This window comes from Ambystoma mexicanum, chromosome 8 (genome assembly GCF_040938575.1).
Source record: "Ambystoma mexicanum isolate Mex_15411 chromosome 8, UKY_AmexF1_1, whole genome shotgun sequence".
Lineage (NCBI taxonomy): Eukaryota > Metazoa > Chordata > Amphibia > Caudata > Ambystomatidae > Ambystoma > Ambystoma mexicanum.
In genome coordinates, this window is record NC_090929.1 from 309,230,801 (window position 1) to 309,245,612 (window position 14,812).

The 14,812-nt window shown below is 42.8% G+C and overlaps 1 protein-coding gene across 1 annotated transcript in view; it reads right to left on the reverse strand.

Moving 5' to 3' along the window:
* Positions 1–14,812, reverse strand: part of LOC138471866 (ficolin-1-like) — a 396,029-nt gene that overhangs the window by 355,201 nt on the left and 26,016 nt on the right. The window contains exon 2 of the mRNA XM_069609725.1: positions 4,996–5,109. Within this exon, the coding sequence (XP_069465826.1) occupies positions 4,996–5,109 (114 nt within the window). The remainder of the gene's footprint in view (positions 1–4,995; positions 5,110–14,812) is intronic.

A 14,812-nucleotide genomic window follows, 5' to 3' on the forward strand; every position in this document is an offset into this window, starting at 1 on the left:
GAGAGTTTGGAATATGTTTATATTTGCACCCGTGTAGTCGCAATTACATCATCATGTCCCTGCATGATGACATCATCACGCTCAAACATTTGGCTTTATTTACCTGCAAATTTGTCGTTGACTTGTTTCTGACTGCCGTTCAGTTATACAGCATCCACTGTGTGCTAGAAACACCCATTGCTCAGGTAAGCACTTCAGCCCCATAGGGCTGTGGCGTTATTTGCCTGTTCCTTCAGTATATTCCCCTTACTAAGGTTGGGTTCTTCCTCCTTGAGATACTTGAGAAGCAGCTTTTTCACCTTTCATCACCCACACGAAGTACACTCCCTTGTCTACCAGACAGGCAGGCCTCACTTATTTGGTTCAGAAGCAAAGTATGAAAATATTTATTTGCTCTTTTGTGTTTTATTTTTACAGGCCATTTGACTTTAATATAATACTTTTTTAATGTATTAATCAAATGTATTATGTTGTTACCTTAACATTTATATTTCTGATTTTAGGGCCTTATCACTCACGAGTTGTGCGCTAACCCCAGCTGTATTACCGCCGGGGCTATTAGCCGTACCGCCAAACCCCCCAGCGCTATTAGCGCTGGATCACGGGTTTGGCAGAAAGGCAAGTCCCCATTCCCCATTGGGCCCATTCAGGAATTTCCCATTACCCATTGGGCCCAATGGGGAATGTTCGGCGCTTTTACCTGTCGGCAGTTATATCGCCAAAAATCGGCCAAATCACGGTGGATTTGCCCCCTGCTCAGAGCTGGGGTAAAATCCGCCAAGCCTGTGATTTGGCGGGCCCTTAAATGCGGTGGTAATAGCGTTACCGCCACATTTAAGGGTTACCGCCAAGCTCGTGTTGAGGCCCTTTAAGTTTTTGTTGGTTTAACCTTCACACTTTTGGAACAAAAAGTTTTCAAATAATGTGTGTTGTTGGAGCATGTGTCATAATATTGTGTGTTATAAGTGTGTGTAGTCAGATTGCCTGTTATAGGAGCGTGTGTTGTATGTCCACATCTTTGTAGGTGCCTGTGTTGTTGGTGCACGTGTTATAGTAGCACGTGTTATAGGAGCATGTGTCAGGAGTGTGAGTGATAACAGTGCGTGTTGAAAGAATAGCAGTGGATGCCGTAGGTATGCGCATCATAGGTGTATGTTTTAAAAGAGTGTGTCGTAGGACCATGTGTTGTAGGAGAACATGTCATAGGAGTGTGTGTGGTAAGAGAGTGCAGAGTAATAGTTTGTGTTATTAGTGTTAATATACACAATGTCAATATCACAAATGTAAGTTTCGGGATTTAATATAAAATGTACCTCCATTCTGCTCATGCATTTTATGCCTCCTAAATTGTACATCATCGTATGAAAAGTGTATATTTATTCCATCACTTTAAAACTGACATGAAAGTCAGCTGTCACATGCCTTTGGTGTGAGTTTTTAGATGTTAATTATGTAATCTATGAACTGTAAAACTGATATGCTCTGTGCAAGTTTGAATAAAAGAATACATTTAGTCCATCACTTTAAAACTGACATTAAAGTCAACTGCGACTTGCCTTTAATTTGAGTTTTTAGGAAATGTTAATGTGTATTGTACGAACTGTAAAACTCATATTCTCTGTGTACTGCTCCTATGACATGCCTTTGATGTGTGCTTTTAGATGTTAATCTTGTAATCTAGCTACTGTAAAACTCATACCTTCTATGTACGTGATAGCAATGCATGTTGTAGGCGTCTGTCTGGTAGGAGTGTGCGTTGTAAGAATGTGTGTCATAGGACAATGCGTTGAAGGAGTGCATAGTGTAGGAGCATGTGTAATAGGAGTGCGTGTGTGTGTGTAGTAGGAGCAGGTGTAGTAGCTGCATGTGTCATCGGAGCATGTGTTGTAGGAGCACATGTAGGAGTGTGTGTGGTGAGAGTGTGTGGTAAGTCTGCATCGTAAGAAGGCATGTGTTGAAAAAGCATGTCATACATCCACTTGTTATGTGTAGTAGGCATGTGTGTTGTAGTAGGTGTGCTTGTCATCGGAACATGTATTATAGTAGTATGTGTCTTAGAAGTGCATGTTATAGCAACGCATGTCGTAGGAGCATGTTGTAGGAGTGTCTTTATTAGAGTGTGTGTCATTAAAGTGTGTGGTAAGCGTGTGTTGTAGGAGCGTGTGTAGTAGAAGCATGTGTGGTAGGAGCAGGTGTCATACGAGCATGTGTCTTAGGTGCATGATAGAGCATTTATTGTACATGTGCATGTTATATGTAGTAAATACGTGTGTATTATGTGCATGTGTCATAGGAGCATGTTATTAGTGTTCATACATAATGTTAGGACCTGACAGTATTGCAAATTGACTTGAGGCAATTGAAACACCACGGTACTGTAAAACAGCCCCTATCCGTTTATTTATTTTTGTATTTTTGCTATTTCACATTTACCAGTTTAAATACGCACCGACCTCCCTGTTTCCATGGAGAGGCTGGGACTCTATGCAACATAGGCTGAGCCACACCCACGGGTACATCACTAATCGGGCTCCAGTCTCAAGGAGGAACACCATAGTGTCAAAAATGTTGTGATTATACTGCAATGTTTTCCGTTCATTATCTCGAGTGCAACATACCCAGGATTGACTGACGTGCCCCAATGTCCTCACCCCAGGATGGATGGGGAAGCGCGGCCCCATAGGCGTGGCTACACCCCTCAGTGGGCCGTGACTCAGCGTCCTATCAGTCGTCATGATAACACCATAAACCTTCTGGAGGCACGCGTTCACGCGCATTCTCCACAGACTGTGTGAATTTCTGCTAACAGCAGTTAAGCAGCTGTTTCGCATGCTGCTGCCTGTACCTTTAACTCCTGATTGTAACTTGTTCTGTGCACACCGATGTGTGCATTCCATGCACACTTATGTCTGTATCTCACTTTTGTTTGATTTTAGCACGTAGACTCGAGTGTATATTACACATTTGTCTCTCGCTTTAGAGATTATTGGACATGACCATCTGGTCATATCACAAAGGTACCTTCTCATTCTTTTTCCTTGGTGCCACTTTTGTAATATAGCATTTCAGCATTGTAATCTGATATCAGATTTTGTCTCTTGTTTCCCGTGTTTTTTATACATCTCTGCACACGTACAATGCGATATGTACTTTATTCTTTATTACATGTTCAATGTGTATTGGCAACATCCTATGCATTTATGGCTATGTGCTAAATGTGTTGAATTTGTAAAACATGTTGGATTTATTTGTTGTAATATTCTGTAGGGCTCTGCCCTGATGAAGGAGTTTTTACTCCGAAATGCATTGGCTTTGGAGCTCTCTCTTAGATGAGGCAACAACTGGCCTCCCCCACTTTTGGATATTACATTTTTGTTTTTTGCACTAATGACATTTCAGGACTTTTTGTTTGAAACTCAACTTCCAATTTAAGTACATGCTCTTAAGAACTATACAGAAGGGATATCTACTTGATTTACCCTCCTATAGTGTATTGGTAACTCCACAAGGGGATCAGTGTGCAAGCGACTGGCTAACTGCGTGGCTTCCACCCAGTTTTTTCGGTTTACAGTTGTTTGGATCCAGGTGTCTTTGGATATCCTCAAATTTACAATGGGGTCTTGGGAGTCTCTCTGCTAGACATTGGTCCTGGTTACGAGAGCCTTACCCAAATTCTTTAGCTCACTATCTTTCACAGAGGAGAAATATCCAAAACATATCAGCCTTTGTCCTGTCCTGGGGCAGTCCAGCACCAAAATGCTAGGCAATTCTCCTCTGAACAAGTGTACCAACAGCAACCCCAGACACGTGTTTCAGTCTGGTTGGACCTGATCAGTAGGGTGGAGCTGTGCCTCTTTAAGAATAGTGAGCAAGGGGTCCATGTCTGGATTCACCTAGTAACTTAAGGTAAGACCCAAAGCTACTTATATTATGCAAATTAACAAGGGGGTGTTCTGGGAGTCCCTTTGCCAGACATTAACCAGATACAATATTTTAAAACGGACATTAAGATCAGCTGTCACTTGTTTTTGATGTGAGTTTTTAGCTGTAAATTGTGTAAATGTTCAAAATGTAAAACTGCGTACAGTTCATATGGAAAAGTGAACATGTATTCCATCACTTTAAAACTGACATCAAAGACAGCTGCCACCTGCCTTTGATGTGAGTTTTTAGATGTTAATTGTGTAATTTGTGGAATGAAAAACTCATATGTTTTGTGTACAGTTTGTATGCAAAGTGGACATTTATTCCATCGCCTTGAAACTGGCATCAAAGTCAACAGAGTCTTGCCTTTGATGTGAGTTTTTGGGAGATGTTAATTGTGTAATGTACAAACTGTAACAATTATATGCTGTGTGTACAGTTCATATGAAACATGCACATTCATTCTGCCTATGCGTCATATATAGACACATTTCAAACGTTAATCTCTTAAAATTGACTGAGTCAGTTTTCAAATTCTGCATCAATTCCAGGTAACATGTAGGTGCCTTCAAAAAATGAGGAAAATGGAAGCAGTCAATTTTGAAATATTTGGGCGGACATATTTTTTTCCTATTGGAAAACCCCATGTTTGAAGCTGTTCAAAATGCGATCAAAGAAAAAAATGTTAAACTATAAAGCATTTAATGTACAAATCTGAAATCTTGCATGCACAGCCGGCTGCCACTAAATATCACTCTGGAATATTTTCAAATGTTTTCATGTAAGGGTTCAAAAGTTATTGAAAATAGTAATTTTATGAAATGCCATTGAGACTTTGTGCCTGATTTACAAAAGTGAATTATAATGCTGCAATCCCATTGCAAAATGCTTTGTAAATCAGGCCCTTCATCCTAACTTTAACGATGCAGTGCGTTGGCACGAAGGACACATATTGGAGGATTTGGCTCCTCAGCATTTGCCTGTCAGAGCCAAGACTTATTGGAATCTTCAAATGCAATATCTAAAGAATACCCATCCCTCTCCCACCCGCCATGGTAAGCAATTATCTACCTTTCGTTCCAGGGATTCCTGGCTCTCCCTTGATGCCAGGAGGTCCAGGAAATCCAGGATATCCTTGAAAAACAGTCATCTGGTCCCGGTTGCTTGTGCCTTCAACTCTTATTTCTAAAAAAAGAAAAGGATAGTGTGAGAAATTCATTGCATGAAATTGTGTTCAGACATGCACTGCTCAGACAAAGTAAAACTAGTAAAACTTGCAGGGCCACAAGTAACCAATTTATATCTCTGTATATAAAACAGAAAATCTGTTAGTTAGTTTGTTCCTCATACCATTCCACACCATTCCACCAATCTGCACCACCTTTTGCACAGTTACTTGTTAGGACCCTTTGGATGACACTGGCTACATTAAATGTGGACACCCCACCCTGTTCCCCGGATTTCAGCCCCTGCACACATGAGACGGTTGCCTCGAAGGTGGTCATAAAAGGACAAACAAAGCTCATTGCAACTGTCTCAGCGACAGGAACAAAACTTCCCTAAGGAACCTTAGAAAACACATTTCAAGGTCCTAGGATGCACCATTTGAGATATCTGCACTGCAATGCACCACAACATACTACACCACGCCAGGGTGAGGCAACAACTGGGGAGAGTGCACAGATGGTCCCATTATGCTGCTGCACACCAGTTCTCACCTCCCTTCCACCTCTGCTCTGTGGTTGTCAACAATTGATGAGAGTTTTACATGTGTGTCTACAGAACCCGTACGAAGTAAGGGCACTTTTTTCAAGTATCCTATATACAGAAGACATCTCCAAATGACCCGCACTAATACATTCCAAGGACAATCTTACCAGAAAGACAGATATGCATTTGGAAAGGATTTTCTCTTTAGGGACATTAGTAGTGGGCATCCAGATTTTGCTGATGTTGATCTTTTTTCACTGCCTTTGAACCTTCCCTGGCTGCCTTTGCCTCTACGAAACATTGGCAAGTCATTAAGTAGGCCTCCTGATAGGTGGAGCATCTTGACCCTATATATTGGAAATCATTTTATGGACCACATCAACAAATAGTGTCTTACCTCCATTTTAGAAAAAACATGTAGTTGTGGGTGCTACCATAACAGAAAGTTGGCAAAAGGATTGTTTAATTGTCATGCTGTAAATAAATTATTCTAATAATAGATTGTTTTGTTTCAGATCTTATGGCTCATTGAAACGTCAGTGGTTAAGATTCAGTCTAAACCTTCCAGCCATCACCTCTTTGTTTTTGCTTTGTCACCCCAAGTGGGACGGGTATGCCCAGACGTGGGTCCCGTGCCTGCTGGGCCTAGAGACCCAAGCTACTCCTCACTGATGAGGCCCAACAAGGCCAAAACATTTTGGGGGATGCTTGTGGTCTCGTGCAGAAGGGATGTGACCTAGCAGTTCGGGCTGGACTGCCCCTTTTGGGGTGGGACCAAGCCTGATTTGCATATGGTTTTTCCCCTTCTGTAATGGCTTGGCAGGCGAAGAATGATGGTCTGGAAGGTTGCCCAGAGCAACGTCAGTGGTTAAGATTCAGTCTAAACCTTCCAGCCATCACCTCTTTGTTTTTGCTTTGTCACCCCGAGTGGGACGGATATGCCCAGACGTGGGTCCCGTGCCTGCTGGGCCTAGAGACCCAAGCTACTCCTCACTGATGAGGCCCAACAAGGCCGAAACATGTTTGGGGATGCTTGTGGTCTCGTGCAGAAGGGATGTGAACTAGCAGTTTGGGCTGGACTGCCCCTTTTGGGGTGGGACCAAGCCTGATTTGCATATGGTTTTTACCCTTCTGTAATGGCTTGGCAGGCGAAGAACGATGGTCTGGAAGGTTGCCCAGAGCAACGCCAGTGGTTAAGATTCAGTCTAATCCTTCCAGCCATCACCTCTTTGTTTTTGCTTTGTCATCCCGAGTGGGACGGGTGTGCCCAGACATGGGTCACGTGTCTGCTGGGCCTAGAGACCCAAGCTACTCCTCACTGATGAGGCCCAACAAGGCCGAAAAATGTTTGGGGATGCTTGTGGTCTCGTGCAGAAGGGATGTGACCTAGCAGTTCGGGCTGGACTGCCCCTTTTGGGGTGGGACTAAGCCTGATTTGCATATGGTTTTTCCCCTTCTGTAATGGCTTGGCAGGCGAAGAACGATGGTCTGGAAGGTTGCCCAGAGCAACGCCAGTGGTTAAGATTCAGTCTAAACCTTCCAGCCATCACCTCTTTGTTTTTTCATTGGAACCACAAAACATAGAAAGGTATGAAGAGAGAGAGAGAGAGAGAGAGGGTCGCAGTGAGAGAAGAACAGAGGGCAGGAGGTAAGATAGTAGAGACTCCTAAGTGTCAAGAAAGGACATGTTTTTGGCATTGTTGAAAGATGGTGTGCTACGAGATGAGATTAATGGTATTGAAACCAGGGAGATGTACGAGCTTTAGAAAAAGAGAGTGCTTGCGGCCGAACGAGCGCTATGAACAAGTTAAGAGGCAGGTGGTAACTAAGCCACAAAGTGACACCTCACCATCAGCTTCTCTTGAGGAGGAACAGGAAGAAGGGTCTATCGGGATCCCTTACCAGTTCCAGCCAACATATGCTGATTTGAGGAAATGGGTGAGTGCAATGTTAGAGTCTGAGTCTGGATACACCCATTCCAAATTTGACTAGCATCATGGCCAAGCCCCAGCAGCGGTCTGCTCATATAAAAGTTGATAGACAACCTCATGTTAATGTTAAGATTTTTGGAAGCCTGGAAACACACAAGAGGTTCGAGCTTTGATAGATATTAGGGCGTAGGTCTCCTTGATTCATGGAAATCTGTCAAGATTTAAAGGTAGACACTTACCATTACTGGGCTGGAGGGGAAGGAAACCCCGGCAGTACAGACAGTAGTGTAGATGAAAATAGGCAATTTGACAAGGCAGAAATACCAAATTTTGATTGTCCCGATACCTGAATATATAATTGGGTTTGACATTCTGGAAGGGTTGACTCTGGGACTAGGAGGTAAGACCTATTAGTTTGGAGTAGATGCATTGACTTGCACACACATTATTTTAGGCAAATTAAAACTTGCCTTAGGGCACGTGCTTTTGGTCACAAAGCATGTATCCATGAAGCAATACCACATTCCCAGGGGGGTATAAGGAAATTTCAGCACCATTAAGGGATATGTAGAAGCAGGAGTGTTACGTCTTGTTACTAAAGTTTGGAACAATCCCATCTGGCTCCTCAAAAAAGGGGATGGAGAGCTGGAGGATGACTCTGGACTATAGAGTTGAACAAACACACTTCTCCTTCAGTGCCTGCAGTCCCAGGTGCCATCACTTTGAATGGGAATGTACAAACGTTTGAGGGAACCTGGTATTCAGTGGGAGACTTAGCCAATGCATTTTTCTCTGTGCCAATTGCTAAAGCGTGCCAAGAGCAGTTCCCATTTTCTTGGAATGGCATCAGTACACCTTAACAAGGTTGTGGATGGGGTACTTGCACAGCTCAACCATTTGTCACTAGCTGGATTTGTGGCCGTTGAAGGCAGGGGAACTGGAGTTAAATGTGTCTATACAAGAAATGATGCTTATTGGAGTGTGTGGAAGAAACAGGATAGAAAACGCGTTCCCTTGGGATTTTGGAGCAACAAGTTTCCGAGGCTGGTAACATATACACTCCATTTGAGAAGCAATTGCTAGCATTCTATTGGGCTCTTGTTGATAACGAGCAAATGACAGTGGGTCATGATGTACTGATCAGGCCCGAAATCCCACTTATGCAATGGGTGTTGAGCTCTCCTAAAACACACAGAATATGGAAGGCTCAAGAAGCCAGTATAATCAAGTGGAAATGGTCAATTCAAAACAGAGCCGAATCAGGAAAGGGTTGGGTTGCGAAATTACATGTGAAAGTGGCTAACATACCACCCGTATGTTACATATGACAGGAAGTGACTGAAGTATGTGAGTCTCCTGTGAAATGAGGAGTAACTTATGCTGATCTGACAGTTGAGCAGATAGACAGACAGGTTTACTGATAGCTCTGCTCGCTATGTCGGCACTGAGCGGTATTGGAAATCTGTGTCATATAATCCCAAGACAAAAAACATCTTGACAACATCAGGGAAAGGGAAGAGCAGTCAGTTTGCAGAACTCTAGGCAGTCTATCAAGCTCTGGAGCAAGAAAAACCTTGTCAATGTCATTTGTACACAGATTCATGGTCAGTGGCCAATGGGCAAGCTGTGTGGCTGCCAAAATGGCAAAGGAATAGATGAAAAATTCATTCACAACAGTTGTGGAAAAGGAACTGTGGCAAGATATTGGAGAAATGCTATCACAAAGTGAAGTAACAGTGTATCATGTGGATGCACACTGTGGTATGGGCTCATTAGAACGTTGGTTTTATTCTGTTGCAGATGAACACACCATGATTTCATCTGTGGAGGCAGAGCCTGAGAAGGACGATTTGGAGGGTCAGGCCAAGTGGGCTCACCAGAAATGTGGGCACCTTGGAGAAAAAGCTACTCTAAGGTGAGCACAAGCTCAATGGATCAATATCCCTTTAGCGGTAGTGAAAACAATCATTTTGCAATGTCCTTTGTGTCAACACCATCAGCATAGATCCGTCCCTCATATTGTCCAGGGCACTTTGTAAAGACGCAAGTTACCGGTTCAAATCTGGCAGATCGATTATATGGGTCCTATGCCCATCCGAAAAGGCTGTGAATATGCATGTACAATTCTGAATACATTTTCTGGATATCTGATGGTATTACAGTGTAAAAGAGCTACACAACTGAACATTAAATTGTTAGATCAGATTATGTTGTATTACGGCGTACTCTTGCAAATTCAGAGTGACAACGGCTCACACTTTAAAAGCACGTTTTTTTCAGGAATATTGCCAGGAAAAGAGCATTGAATGGATTTATCATGTGCCCTATCACCCAGAAGCATCAGGGTTGATTAAGAGGATGAATGGGTTGTTGAAAGAACAGCTGCGCAAATCTTGTAATGGCAATCTGGCAGGCTGCAATGATGGAGGGTTTGATGCAGCACAGGTGTTCAATAATAGGCCAGTGACAAATAACGAAACCCCCTTACTGCGGCTGATGACTCCTGCCTTACAGATGCAACCCATCTTAGCTAAAGTGACTTTAATGTGTTGGGAGATAACGCTGGGTGCTTTAGCTCCCTACTGAGTTACCCCAGAATCTGAAGGGGTAGACTTACATTCTCATCAAGAGATCAGGTTAGAACCAAGAGGGATAATTGTGATTGAAACATGGATTGGCGTACAGATTCCACCAGAACATACAGGGTGGATTGGCCCCAGATCTGGATTAGCATTAAATAATATTCAAGTGCTAGGATGAGTAATAGATGCTGACTATCAAGGAGGAATTAAAGTCATTTTAATCAACAGTGGAGAGCAAGTGCTACTGATTCATAAGGTGGCCAGGGTTGCCCAATTGATTATCATACCTGTTAAGTTGATCATGATCAGAAAGGGGGAGCTCCCTAAACTGTTAAGTACTTGTGGGGATTGTGGTTTTGGCTCTTCAGACTGGATGGTACCGGGTGCTAAAATGCGGGTCAAAAAACATAGTGGCCCATCCGTAACCACAGATGTCATAGCATCAGGTAAGGACTATGTAGTTTTAGTTATGGAGCCTGGCAAGGAAAGATGGAGTTATGTGCTGCAGACAAATGTTACTTAAGAGAGTGATTAACAATGATATCTCTTTTCTGCGTTTGCCTTGTAGATCCTGTGCCCTTGCTGGTGTAATTGTGGGACTAAATCGACTCCGTTTGGGAGAGTCAGGCGGCATGCTGCAACAAATGCAGGGTGTCACCTCTGTGCACGTGATTTTCATGGGAGTCTGACAATGATGAGAAATGGTGTCCAAAAGCAGCCCAATGCCAATGCCAAAAAACCAGCCAGCACAAAGAACAGGATTCACAAAGCGTTGAGAACATGCCAGCTACAAGCACAGGAAACAGTGACACTGACTGTGCAAGAGATGTCTTTAGCACAACAAAGGCATTCGCAGATGATTGCCCAAATGCAGAACATGTGGGCATATCTATCATGACAAAGTTTAAACATCTCACACTTTTGTCTAACTGATGTGCACAATGCAGGAGACTTGTTGACCACATGTCTAGTAGTGTAGTGGAGCCAACGCTTGGTCTGACCCTGAGACACGTTTTTGGGGTCATGCATAATGATTCTTTAATGGGGGATTCCGATGTAAGGAAGTCATTCTCCGTCTACGAGTACCGTATTCTTTTTCAGGAAACAAGTCGCAAACGGAGAAACCTGACACAGATAATAACTTACAATGTCATTCAAGGCGACGTTTGTTATGGTATGAACTGTGAGCCAAAGGAAATTGGTAAATGCCAACAGCTGAACCTAACTAGTGAGATGAATCAAACTGTGTTCAAGAGGCGGTTGTGTGCACACGTTCCAAGCACATGTACCAATGTACAAAATACCATAAACTGTAATTACATAGTGGTAGCAGCCAGTCATCTGAATCATGTGAAACTTCCAACAGGATGAATTTTTTCATGTGGCAACCCCACATACACATACATTCCAGCGAACATTTCTGGAGGTCCATGTGCCTTAATGATGTTTCCTTTGCACTCAGCAGTATATCAAATCAAAAGATCAACTTTCTAATCTGTAGGGCTATCCCCAAACTGCGATTCACATGTGCACTTGTTATCAGAGGCCGAGGTGTTAGCTCTTGCATACTCATTGGTGGGAGTTTGGGGTTTAGCTGCTGGGGGCAATAAAGCTTTAATTGAGTTAGCATGTTTAGTAGTGAAAGCGCTCAATCACACCCCTCAGGTGTTAGAGGCGTTGCTTGTAGATAGCAAAACTATGAGAAAAGCAGCTTTGCAGAATCAAACTGCCATTGATTATCTATTGCTAAAACATAACCTGGGTTGTAACACAGTTGAAGGCAAGCATTGCTTTAATTTAAGTGACCAATCCCAGTCTGTTGAAAACCATTTTCAAGGTTTAAAGGACTTAATTACACAGGTAACCAAATACCATACTGGGAAATGGTGGGACTGGCTATTTTCTTGGGTGCCAGATGTTGGGGTTATGCTGCGTTACGTCTTTGTTTGCTTTTGTGTCTGGTATTTATTATAATTTCTTGTTGCTGTTGTATTCAGTGCATTCCTATCTTAGTTATGATTCTTTGTCGATTTCAGAAGCCGACTCTGATGCCACTGGGCTATGGAAGTCAAATGTCCAAGGGTGGAATGTAATGTTCTTAACTAAAACATGGCGCTGGCGTGCATTGCATTGTGGTGCATTCAGAGCCATAATGGACATTTGGTTCATGCCCCAGTGGAATCTGCAATTGCTCTGAACTATAAACATATTTTCAGCATTGCTCACACTATTTTACTTGAAAACATGTTTTCAGCCTTATTCTTTGCTTATGTTAGTTTTCATTGCTCATCCAAGGACATGGTACGCGAAGATGCTGGGATAAGCAGGTGCCGGCTGGTAACTGATAAGGTTACCATGGACATTGTCAAAACTGAGGATGAGTTACAGAGTTGTTGTTGCTGCTTTCTTGAGAAAGGGAAGAAAGGGAAGAGTCCTACTCCTTGAGGTTACCGTGGTTCACTCCGGTTGGGGGAGCACGAGAGCTACCAATGAGTAGAGAATCAGGCCAAAAGATTCTAGAGGGTGCCACCCCACATTTGCGGAAGGCTTCAAATACGGGGCACTGAAACGGTCAGGCAGAAAGCTTCACCTTGGAGGTGGGACGCCTTGCTCCCTGCCCGTTGACTGGTGAAGTATCTCTACCTAGCTGTTTTTGGGGCTTTTCGGTGGATTCTGGTGAGATGAGGGCATTCCTTAAAACTGCGTTAATGGTGATATATTTTCTTTAGACTCCTTTTATTCATTTATTCACTTGTTATTGTTATATTGACTCATTTATGAATGCTTTTGAGGGATAACAGGCTGTATAAGAGCCGGTTTAATATTTAGCTGAGTGTGTGTATGTGTGAATCGTTGCCTCCCTACATTCAAGGTTTTTCATTCAGTGTATTGGTAAGAAAAATAAGATAAATCCATGCACTTTTTGAAAAGCAAAACAGTTATTTTAATTTATTTATTTCAGATGTGGGTGAGTCATTGGACCAGGTCAGAGCATTCCCACCCAAGATTGGAGATCAAAGGGTGTCCAGGATCCTCTATACAGACGATCTGGTGCTGATCGATATGACCCTGATTGGTCTGCAGCAGAGTCTGGATGGACTTCAGGGATACATGACCAATAATGAGCTGTCGATGAATTCCTCAAGAACGAATATTCTGGTTTTGGAGGCAAAAAGAGGTTGTTTGAAGCCCACTTTTAAATAGTATCTATGGCGGGAAAAGCTGGCCCAGATTTCTTCAATTACATACTTGGGGACTCTGATCAAATGCAGTTCAACTGATCTACCCCGATAATTGGCTGTAAAATCTAAACTGAAAACTCTAACATCCCAAGCGATGTTGATCCAAAAAAAGTATGGGAAATGTTCGATGGTTCCGGTGGTGACCTTTTATAAATCAAAGATAACACTTGTCTTTATTTATGGAGCAGAGGGGATTGTATTGATCCTTTGGAGATTCTGGGCCTCGCTAGAGGGCAGTTTTTGGAGGGACATATTAAGACTTCTGAATTTAATCCCTACATCAGTGATCATGTATGATTTGGGCCTGATATCCGTTTATGCAAGAACTGTTTGGAAAACGTTGACCCTGTCCCGTAAATGTATGTTGTGCGGGATGTATTTACCCATGCATCCGAGCCCTACCTCAAAACTGTGCAGCACTGACATGGAAAACATCATGATGGCCAGAGCTTCCCAGAAAATGCACAGGGAAATGCATGAAGAATAGGCTGCCACTCATTTTTGCCAATGTTATGGGCACAGAAGGACACTGCCTAAAACCACCATTGGACTACCCACACAGTAGTCTGAAACCATTGGGAATGGCAATGCTGATTGCCAAAAGCAAACCCATAACTGTGGAGAATTCATTTTCTTAAATCCCAAAAAGGGGTGCAGTACCAGTACTCACCACTATCCAAAAGCCAGCGTTTTAAAACCACCAGATTTTACTTTTTTTGTAGAAAACTGAATAAATGAACCCAAAACATGCCAAAGAAAGACTTACTGAGAGGTGGATCCAATGTAAAGTTATATTCTGAAGTGACTTGAAGGTTTATAACAAGACTGGCTGAGCTGTGGATTTCAGCAGTTTAAGTAAATGTGGACTGAAAGACACTAAAAAAATCTAAATGTTTAAATTGACTGAGTGACCTACTTTTGAGTGTCACATAGGTTGCAATTGTTTAAATGTCATAGTTTTAAACTTAGAATCAGCCTTCTAGCTGCATATGTGAAAATGTTTAGTTTTATTTGAATGCAGAAACTGGGGAACAGAAATGACATGTAGCTAAAAACTGGCTTAAAGAGATTCCAATTTGCCTGGCAACTACCCCCATCAGGAGTGAAACTTGAGTCACAGCTGTGTTCCCAGGCCTAGCTGCCCTTTTGCTGCTCACACCAAAAGGGATATGACACTTCCCTGATTGAATTACCTGGGCTCTGCAGGAAATTGAACAAAGCCCTGTCTTGACTCAGGCAAATGTTTTATGGCGGGAGTCGTAAATGGAGATTTCTCCTGGAAGCACAGGGGAGGGGCACTGCCTGTGAGAGCAAGCTGGCTTGGCAGAACTGGAAAAACCAGAAATTCAACCTTGTGCTGGAGGAAAACCACACCCCTTTGGGGCCAGAACATAACTCTAAAAAGATGAATAACTCATAGAGC